A 9976-nucleotide genomic window follows, 5' to 3' on the forward strand; every position below is an offset into this window, starting at 1 on the left:
TGGCGTTCTAAAGGTCAGTGGTAGTGTTTATCTTTCCCTCTGGACACGACCAATGTAGATGCCTGACTGGTGGTGGACAAGAAAAGAGGCTTGAACTTTACAGTGCTTATTATTATTTCACATTGAGGTTGTGGGTGATGACTGAAAATGATTTGTAATTTGTTGACCTTAAATGATGAAGTCCGTCCAATGGACAATAAAGGGCCACTAATAATAAGTCGTACCTATTAAAAATTAACTGATTTATCTTTTTATGGGGTCGTTTTAAGGGGGGTGGGGCCAATTGGGATGAATCGAAGGCTTCCACCCTCCTTGTTAGTAGGGTTGCCAGAGTCGCAAAATATACGCCGCTTGGAAGAAGCAGAAGCTAGACCACGTTGAATTGTAAATATTCATACATTTTCGTAGCAAACATAAGGATTAAAGAATACTCAGACAGCTAGCAAATGTTCTATAACTTTATTTTTTGACAGATAACACTATATAATGGAAAATTGGCAAAAACGCTAATATTTAACATCAAGATAAAGCGAGGCAGTTGTGGACTAACATAGTCACAATAAAATAATTATTAACTTTCAGCCAGTTGATTGTATTACTTTCTGGTAAAATATGAACACTGGTTGCCATTTTAAAGCTTTAAAAGTTTTGGGAAAATGGCGAGATCGAAACTCCGACCAAGATCTGGCAACACGACGCGTCCAACAGTCCACGGCTGCAGCCACGCAGCACGTCGCGGGAACTTTTCTCTCGTCCCCGCGCACCCTGTTGGGGCGCCGCTGAAGGGACCGGCCGCTGCTCTGTTATTCGGCGAGAAATATCTGTGAATTTAGCATGAAGTCCGGTGTGAGCATCGAAAGCGAACGCGTCCGTCCGGAGGGCCGTGGCCATGTCTGACCCAGACGAATTCCAGCGAGTCCTGCACGGCGTCGGCGGGAAGGAGCGGGTCTTCCTGGTGAGTGACCACGACCGAGGAAGCACCATTCAGGAGTTCCTGCAGGACCTGTTCGCGCCGGACCACGAGCTCCGAGGTGGAGAAACGCGCTGCGATGATGACGGCCGACCGGACCCAAGCCCCGCCGTGGCAGGGGTCACCGCACCTGACCCCGCTGAAGGTGCCGTGAAGTCGGCCAGCAGAGCTGTGGACGCGGCCGTCGTAATGTTCCTAATCAATCAGCAGTACGTCCAGCGCACGCCCAACCGCGTCTGCGTCAAGGAGATCCTGAAGGATGTCAAAGCCAGGATCAGACACCTGAAGGTCCGGCCGGCGCTGGTGGGCCTGGTGCGGTCCGAGGTGGAGACTGGCCAGAGCCAGGCCTTGGTGGAGGTGCTGGAGCGCCTGCTGCGCTCGGTGTTCCGCCAGCATTCCCACCAGGCTATATGGGCCGGGGTTTTCATCCCAGGGAATGTGGAGAGGATACTGGCGGTCCGGAGGCACGCCACCATGGCCCTAATTTCATCTCTGGCTCAAGGTCGACTTGATTCTTTAACAGATTAGTACAGATTAGTATAGTGTGTGTGATTATTACATCACAGATGACTGTCATGGGATTTTTGAACATGGGGAGAACTTGTGGCCTGGGGTTGAAACAAACAGTTCATTCTTTCTGTTGCTTTCATTGGTTTCACAGATCCTTCCGACAGAAATGCACGTTCGTGCTGGCCGCTGCGCCAAGTGTCCTGGTGGACACACGGAAGAAGACGACCAACGAGGGGCCAGCATGACAGTGAGCTCACATCACACTGTAAGAGCGTTCGGGTGGCGTAGTCCTGCTGGGGGAATAATTAGTTTTATCCTTTTTATGAATTTATCATCTGTATGTATGTGTTTTTTTGTAGGTGGTACTGAGACTGTGGAAGAAGGGATTCCCCTGAAGACGAGGCCGGCTGTTGTCGCCAATGGACAGAAACACCATGACAGTTGATTTTTTTTATTTTTTATTATTAACATCGTGCATCCTCAGTTTAGTCCAACTAGGGTCATTTTGCTACCTTGCATTTGTGGACTCAGAATTCACTTTTCTGAAAATAAAACCTGCTTGCCTTCAGCTTAACACAAGGTTTTATTTCTGCTTGGTATGTTTTTAATGCTGAATATTAATTTGGCAGTCTGTTACTTTCTAGTATTTTTTAACAGTGTTGATGTGAGATATGATAATGTGAAACTTATAATGAAAGACAAAATAAATAACTATGAAGGGTTTTGTGTTTATTTCAAATTGATATGTAGCGTGGCGGGGGGAGTTAAAACAATGAATGTTGTTTAACAGCTAAATTCAAGAAAGGTTCATTCAAATTCTTATATAATGTTAATATACGCCACTCACAATAAGTTAGGGGTATTGTTATTTTTTCCTGTTCCTATTTTAATTTGAGTTTTAATTCCGGTGACTGGAGGCCAGGTCTCCACTTTTTGTTAAGTACATAACTCCACATGTGTTCATTCATAGTTTTGATGCCTTCAGTGAGAATCTACTAATGTAACTGGTCATGAAAATAAAGAAAACACTGAATGAGAAGGTGTGTCCAAACGTTTGGCCTGTTCTGTATATGCAACTGAGAAGAGGTTTAGGAAGCCGTGCTCTACTTGATGCCAAAAGCAATAAGGATGGATATTTAGTGCAGATGAGAGAAGATTTGAAAAAAATGTCCTAGCCATAATTACAGCACTTAAACATATTCACGATAGGCCGCACATCCCACCACGAGAGGGAAGCAAACCACCACACCCCACCATCGCATTCACGGATTAGGCAAACGAAAATATGCCTCCTTTTGCAACCTTTATTTGTCATAGCTTGTGAACGTTTTACAACGTCACGTTAAATACTGCGCATTCGTTGCTTCGCGAAATTACTCCAGTTCAATTTTGTTCGCTAATAAGTATGTTAAGAAACTCCTAACAGGACAAGTGCATTACGATCAGGCACTGTGCTGGCCACACCTTGTGCCGGGGTCTTGATCGCTCAGGCAGAAGCAGTTGCTGTTCGCGTTGGAGGTGTCATCCCCTCGTTCGCTGTGATAGTTGTGCGTTGCGAATTGAGACACCTGGCGTTACGTTGTGGAGATATTGCACCCGGTCTGTGCGTGTTCGCGGGGTGTGTAAGGACACAAACATGATAACCTCTGCCGGTGAGTGCGTTTGGCAGGCGGCGGAAAATGCCGTGGATTCAGCTGAGTCACAGAGTCGAACAAGCTAGCGCCGCTAGTTGACTTCAGAACGAAACAAAGAAAGACGCAAACTCTAGTAACGATAATTCATATAGATTGATATGTAGCCCCGCCCTCTTTTACTTAATTACCAAAATATTCCAAAAGATATTGTTATGTTTGAGTCGGACGGGTAACTGAAAGCTGTAACCTAGCCAGCTAACCGGGTTAGCATCGCTATAATATATCCTGTCTACACGAGTCATAATTCTTCCGCTGTTTTTAAACTCCTGCTTTTTAAAATCGCCTTAAGCATCTATTGTCTATTAACTCGTGTTGTATTGTGGCAGGGAAAATGTAATGCCAGCGAGATTCGAGCTTTTTGGCCTTTTTTTTTTCATTAACTATGGTCATATGTAATAATCTGAATTGCTCTGTGTGTTTCTTTTTAGCTGGAATCATATCCCTCCTAGATGAAGATGAACCCCAGCTCAAGGTAGAAGTCAGCCATTTTCCATACTTAATTCCTCTGCATGTTGTTGACAGACCTCTTAACTCTTTTCCTGTTTATTATAGGAGTTTGCTCTTCAAAAGCTTAATGCCATCGTCAATGATTTTTGGGCAGAAATTTCTGAATCTGTGAGCAAAATGTACGTTTACACGAGTTATCACAGTTTCACAAAGTCCTTAAAACATTTGAACCATTTCTGTATTGTACGATGTGACAGTAATCCCTTAAATACTGTTCCCTGTAGTGAGGTTCTTTATGAAGACGAGACGTTCCGAAGTAGGGAATTTGCTGCCTTGGTTGCCTCAAAAGTGTTTTACCATCTTGGGGCTTTTGAGGAGTCTTTAAACTATGCCTTGGGTGCTGGCGATCTTTTCAATGTAGCCGATGACTCTGAGTATGTGGAGACGATTATTGGTGAGTGTGAAATGAAGTCTTTGCTGCTGTTGCTGTCCTGGAATTCTTGTTGTTGTGCCTGTGCTGACAGAGACTGTGATTTTACCCTCCACAGCGAAGTGTATTGACCATTACACTAAGCAAAGAGTGGAGAATGCAGAGCTACCAGAAGACGAGAAGAAGAAGCCAGTTGACCCTCGACTTGAGGGCATAGTGAACAAGATGTTCCAGCGTTGTTTGGATGACCACAAGTACAAACAAGCTATTGGGATTGCTCTTGAGACTCATCGCTTGGACATCTTTGAGAAGACCATCTTGGAATCGGTCAGTGCTCATTGAGGATTTGCATGCTGTTGAAACGTTGTTCTTTTAATCCTGTAATGAGAATGTAAGGCTTTTGATGGCAGTATTTCTTTAACTCTCACTCTCCATGTGCAGAATGATGTTGGTGGGCTGCTTGCTTACAGTCTGAAGATCTACATGTCACTGATGCAAAACAAGAAGTTCCGGAATGAGGTCCTCAGAGTGCTCGTAAAGCTGTACATGAACTTGGAGAAGCCAGACTTTATCAATGTTTGCCAGGTATATTGAAGTGCCTTGGAAGGTTTGCTGTAATAAAGAAAATAAATGCAGTATACTTGACTTAAGCATGAATTAGAGGTGTGAACCTTCTCTGGTCTCACGATTCGATTACAGTTATCAGTGCACCGATAATTGATACATCAGTGAGATAAATTAAGGCCTTGTTCACATTTTTCTGCCATTCGTGGTGCCAGGTGAGCATGGACTGAATGCAAACTTTTTCTGCGCATTGGAGCAAATGGCCTTTCAGAACCAGCATTCATTTAGCTGCAACTTCATATGCCGGCAATTAAATGCTGCATGCAAAATTTTCTGTCAAAATCCTAATGAAACTTTAAACAGTGATGATAGTTAAACAGCATCAAGCGAATGTCAATCAAACACCGCTACAAAGTGCAGCAAAATTGCATATGGTGCTCAGAGGGCTTTCATTTCTGTGTGGAGAAGGCCTTACTGCTACCCAGAAGAGTACTGCATGGATGCAAAGTTATCCATGTCTGCATCGCGATGCATTGATTGTTCGATTAATTAAACACCCCTAGCGTGAATGCACTTCAAATGTGAAGTATCTATGTGTATGTACGTTTAAGTTGGGGATTGTAATGACCTTTTTTTTTCTTTTTTGTCTCCAGTGCCTGATCTTTCTAGATGACCCGCAAGCTGTAAGCGACATTCTGGAGAAACTGGTGAAAGAGGATAACTTGCTGATGGCCTACCAAATCTGCTTTGATTTGTATGAAAGCGCCAGCCAGCAGTTCCTCTCTTCAGTCATCCAGAACCTGCGTACTGTGGGCACACCCATCCCTTCTGTGCCAGGATCCACCAACACGGGCACTGTGCCCACACAGGACAAGGACAGGTGAGTCAGTGTGTGCCAATGGAAGCCTGAGTGTATCCAATAAATTATCATTCATTACACCTGTAAACGGCATAAGGCAGATCTATTTGACAAATATCGTGATTGCGATCTAATTTGCAATAATTATAATTATTTACTATACTATTTGTATTAAAAATTGTAACATAACATACATTGAAATAATAACTGCGCTGTAACTAGCATACCACGAGCTACAAAATGACACTATCTAAGAGTTTCGAAAATACCTATTTTTGCGCTGAGCTCGCATTGAGCACCACTCATGGAAAAGCAAACCTCATGGCGAGCGGAGCGCATGCCACGTTCCGTCTGAAAGCAGCTTGCCGCGAAGAGGACAGAACTTTGTTTTGCCCTGATGCACGACCCCTCGGACGAACAGAGCATTGTCTGCCCATGCTCTGCACATTCAGCTGCATACGCCATTCGCCTGATCCTGTTCTCCCCTCTCTTCTGCCTTTTTCTCAAAGCCCTAGTCTCTCGCTCACTGACTGTCTGGGGTTTCAAAATCGTTGCAATTTATAAAATCGTATTTATTCAAATCACGATTTCGGTTTGATTCCGATATATCGTTCAGCACTTGTACAGCACAGCTTTAAGTAGAATGGGTTATGTAGTTGCGTTGTAAGTAAACTGTCGGAAGCTATGAAACAAAGATAAATGAATGATTCTGAGGGAAATTAGGAATAATTATATACATGGGTGATTACGTTTACAATTTGCTGTGTGTCTTTGTAATTACTAGTGATGCCATGGACACTGAAGACAAAGCTGGCAGCTCTCCTGCTGGGAAGCCTGCTGAAGTACGTTTTTGAGTTTAATGGTAGAGTACGCTCCGTTCCTCTGATACTAAATAAACCCCTCATCTTAACACCAAATTAATGATTCAACAGAAAGATGAACCGAAAGACCAGAATTCAAAGATGATTAAGATATTAAGTGGAGAGATGGCTATTGAGCTACATCTTCAGTTTCTCATCCGAAACAATAACACAGATCTGATGATTCTGAAAAACACAAAGGTGAGAAATCTGGTGATTTGTGCATGCAGCATTTGTTGCTTTTGTTGTTTTTGTTGTTGGAACCAAGTTATCAGTCAACTGCAGCTTTTTCACTGTGTTGACTTTTCGGTGAAGTGTGTTTCTTTACTCTTGTCAGGACGCGGTACGAAATTCAGTCTGTCACACAGCCACAGTCATCGCCAACTCTTTCATGCATTCAGGAACAACAAGTGACCAGTTCCTCAGGTATGAGTGTCCTCTTTCACACTGAGGAATAGTTTTAGCAATGCTCTGGACAGTAATACTGTTTGTATTGTGACGTTAGATCCTTCCCTTTTATTGTTTATCTGTGCTTTTTTTGTCCTTTAGAGAGAATTTAGAGTGGCTGGCAAGGGCTACAAATTGGGCAAAATTTACAGCCACAGCCAGCCTTGGCGTCATCCACAAGGTAAATAAAAAAAAAAAAAAAAAAGAAGACATTTTGTATTAATTAAATGTAAGTAAAGGCCACAAACTGATTCCTTTGCATTCACCACACAGGGACATGAAAAAGAAGCTCTGCAGCTCATGGCAACCTACCTGCCCAAAGACACATCTCCTGGCTCAGCCTATCAGGAAGGTGGTGGCCTTTACGCTCTTGGGCTGATCCATGCCAACCACGGGGGTGACATTATTGACTACCTCCTCAGCCAACTCAAAAATGCCAGCAATGATGTAAGATTCACTGAAGGGCTGTTGTACACTTGTCAATTGTAAAGTTTCTGTTTAACAAGGGTCTCAAAATGTTTGTACAGATTGTGCGCCACGGTGGAGCACTGGGCCTTGGATTAGCTGCCCTTGGAACTGCCCGACAAGATGTTTATGACTTGCTTAAATCTAACCTTTACCAGGATGATGCAGTTACAGGTATGGAACTCATGTTTACCCTTGTATATCTTCTATGCAACTTTACCTGCTGTTCTCAGTGGCAACAGTGCTGAATTGGATGACATTTCCTACAAATCAGATTTTTTAATGAAAGAAATTGCACCCAAACCAGATTTGTTTTTGCAGATGTCTGTTATTTCTTTTCCTGCTTAATCACAGATACCATAAGTCAATTGGAAGCTCTTTTTAACATCTACAATAACAAAAGATGTATTTCCTCTGTGATTTATTATAACTCATCTGCTGGCAGACTCTGAGTCTCAAACCACGCTCTGCTCGTGTACTCGTTCCTCATGGACGATGAGTTTATTTTACTGGCTGCTGCCGTTTATTGGAAACCAGAGCTCATTGTCTGTGATGTGGTGTAAGGATTGGCCCTTGAGAGGCTTCGGCTCCTTCTGAAGACAGGTTAATGTGTTTTTACTGTAATTAGTGAATCAGCTTGTTCATTCTTTGGCTCAAAGCACAGACAGCGATGACTGTAGTCAAAACACAGAACCAGCCTTCGCCTGAGGCATCCAGTGCTCGTCATTAATTGATGTCTTTGTCTGTATCTCTGACTTCATCTCCATCCTTCTGTCTCTCCAGGCGAGGCTGCTGGACTGGCTCTGGGGCTGGTCATGCTTGGCTCAAAGTCAGCTCAGGCCATTGAGGATATGGTGGGCTACGCACAGGAGACGCAGCATGAGAAGATCCTGCGTGGCCTTGCTGTGGGCATCGCTCTGGTCATGTACGGCCGTATGGAGGAGGCTGATGCTCTTATTGAAAGCCTCTGCAGGGACAAGGTACAGCTACATGTGTTTTTGTGGGAGGCCTACATGAACCCTTCCGCGTTTGTTCACCTTTCTTGATTTTGTAATATGTTATAATGCTATTTATACATTTAGATTTACCTTTAGATAATTATCTGGCCTTTTGTTGCTGCGTCTAGCATCAGTCATGTGCGTTCATACCTGCTCATGCGCGTGTGTGTGTGTGTGTGTGTGTGTTCATTGGCTTGTACTTAGTTTTGTGCTGGGCTCTGCGTGCAGACAGCGAGCTCATGCTCTGTTTTGTTTCACCACGGCTCCAGGACCCCATCCTGCGGCGTTCGGGAATGTACACAGTGGGCATGGCCTACTGCGGCTCCGGGAACAACAAGGCCATCCGCCGCCTGCTCCATGTGGCTGTAAGTCTCCTCTCTGCGGCCAGGGGGGAACGAATTTCACTTTGAACATGGGACACATTTTTATTAAAAATGTTAAAGATGGTTTGACGTATGGGTTGTCATTTGTTCCACAAACACTTCTACATAATTATAATAATGTAATTAATGTGCAATAATTAATTACTACACAATGTAACATAATTTATAAGAGGTTTTTGCTACTTGTTTGTAAATGTGTAAAAGTTCTCCTATCTGTGTTCCTGACAGGTGAGTGATGTGAATGACGATGTGAGGAGGGCAGCAGTCGAGTCCATTGGGTTCATCTTGTTCAGGTATGATTGAGTCCTCCCAAAATGGTGGTAGTAGCCTAGTGGGTAACACACTCACCTATGAACCAGAAGACCCAGGTTCAAATCCCACCTACTACCATTGTGTCCCTGAGCAACCCTAAGTTGCTCCTGTGGGACTGTCCCTGTAACTACTGATTGTAAGTCGCTCTGGATAAGGGCGTCTGATAAATGCTGTAAATGTAAAAATCCTCTGCACTGTTTCCGCTCCCCACTAGAGGTCTCTTTTCTAAAGAGTTTTCCAGCTTTGTACAAGATCTTAGCACTTGCTTAGTCTGATGAAGTGGCCTGTACATTTATATACACAGACAGCATTCCTCCCATTCTGTGTGATTATTCTCTATTATGTATATTCCATAATTGTTTATTGTGTTAAGTCGTTCCAATAGAAGAGCAATTTCTGCTAAAATTGCCCAGAAGAGTTAAATTGATCTCTTCCAACCCTTGTTATTGGGGATGGCTTTTCCATTGTTGATACAGTGGTTACTTTGCATGTGCATGGCTCCATTTCTGCCTCATGTGGTGTCCAGATGAAGGACGTTTGAGCCTTGGGCTTAAAAGAGACAGTTTTGCTTTTGTATTAGATCTGTTCCTTTTGAGTGATCATAAGCAATATTTATTTATATACATTTGATATATTTACAAACGCACATGTGCATGTGTGTGTGTGTGTGTGTGTGTGTGTGTAGGTTTGTATTTGTTTGAAGAAAAATTGTCCTGACCTCCCATATAATAATTAGATTTAGTAAATTGTCAAGTAATTAATCTAGGTTAGTAGGCAAGTTATACATGCTTCAGAACTTTTTCAGGTTCAGAGATGTCTTATGTCATGAGTTGCCACTGTGAACATAAAGGCAGCGGTATTGGCGAACTTGATTCTATTATTAGCTTGACATTGCACTTGACAAGCTGTGCTACTCAGGGCGAGTATCTGAAATTAAATTCAGTGGCAAAAATGCTGCCTCTGGTCAATCTCGAGGTGTCACATCCCCCCTTTTTTTATTTAATTCGTTTACGAAGCTCCATCTCTCATCTCTTGAC

The 9976-nt window shown here is 43.2% G+C and overlaps 2 protein-coding genes across 2 annotated transcripts in view; both read left to right on the top strand.

The window, feature by feature from the left end:
- Positions 1-663: 663 nt before the first annotated feature.
- Positions 664-2054, top strand: LOC114802510 (uncharacterized). Its single transcript, XM_029001485.1, has 3 exons — positions 664-1472; positions 1632-1745; positions 1840-2054. Exons 1-3 carry the CDS (start codon positions 890-892, stop codon positions 1923-1925), a joined length of 783 nt encoding a protein of 260 aa, XP_028857318.1. The 5' UTR covers positions 664-889; the 3' UTR covers positions 1926-2054.
- Positions 2055-2961: 907 nt separating this feature from the next.
- psmd1 (proteasome 26S subunit, non-ATPase 1) overlaps positions 2962-9976 on the top strand; it is a 30700-nt gene continuing 23685 nt past the window's right edge. Inside the window, exons 1-16 of the mRNA XM_029000596.1 lie at positions 2962-3132; positions 3603-3646; positions 3727-3800; positions 3906-4075; positions 4170-4378; positions 4493-4636; positions 5269-5495; positions 6259-6316; positions 6407-6535; positions 6672-6760; positions 6884-6962; positions 7055-7228; positions 7309-7420; positions 8030-8226; positions 8514-8609; positions 8856-8920. Coding sequence (XP_028856429.1) covers positions 3117-3132; positions 3603-3646; positions 3727-3800; positions 3906-4075; positions 4170-4378; positions 4493-4636; positions 5269-5495; positions 6259-6316; positions 6407-6535; positions 6672-6760; positions 6884-6962; positions 7055-7228; positions 7309-7420; positions 8030-8226; positions 8514-8609; positions 8856-8920 — 1883 coding nt within the window. The 5' untranslated portion in view covers positions 2962-3116. The remainder of the gene's footprint in view (positions 3133-3602; positions 3647-3726; positions 3801-3905; positions 4076-4169; positions 4379-4492; positions 4637-5268; positions 5496-6258; positions 6317-6406; positions 6536-6671; positions 6761-6883; positions 6963-7054; positions 7229-7308; positions 7421-8029; positions 8227-8513; positions 8610-8855; positions 8921-9976) is intronic.

The sequence above is a fragment of the Denticeps clupeoides genome, chromosome 13 (genome assembly GCF_900700375.1).
Source record: "Denticeps clupeoides chromosome 13, fDenClu1.1, whole genome shotgun sequence".
NCBI classification, from domain to species: domain Eukaryota; kingdom Metazoa; phylum Chordata; class Actinopteri; order Clupeiformes; family Denticipitidae; genus Denticeps; species Denticeps clupeoides.

What these genes read in the sequence shown, in the direction of transcription:
- LOC114802510 (XM_029001485.1), top strand. Translation starts at nt 890, where the DNA reads ATGTCTGACCCAGACGAATTCCAGCGAGTCCTGCACGGCGTCGGCGGG. An exon ending in AATTTCATCTCTGGCTCAAG is followed by an intron (nt 1,473 to 1,631) that starts GTCGACTTGATT and finishes TTGGTTTCACAG; the next exon opens with ATCCTTCCGACAGAAATGCA. An exon ending in CAGTGAGCTCACATCACACT is followed by an intron (nt 1,746 to 1,839) that starts GTAAGAGCGTTC and finishes GTTTTTTTGTAG; the next exon opens with GTGGTACTGAGACTGTGGAA.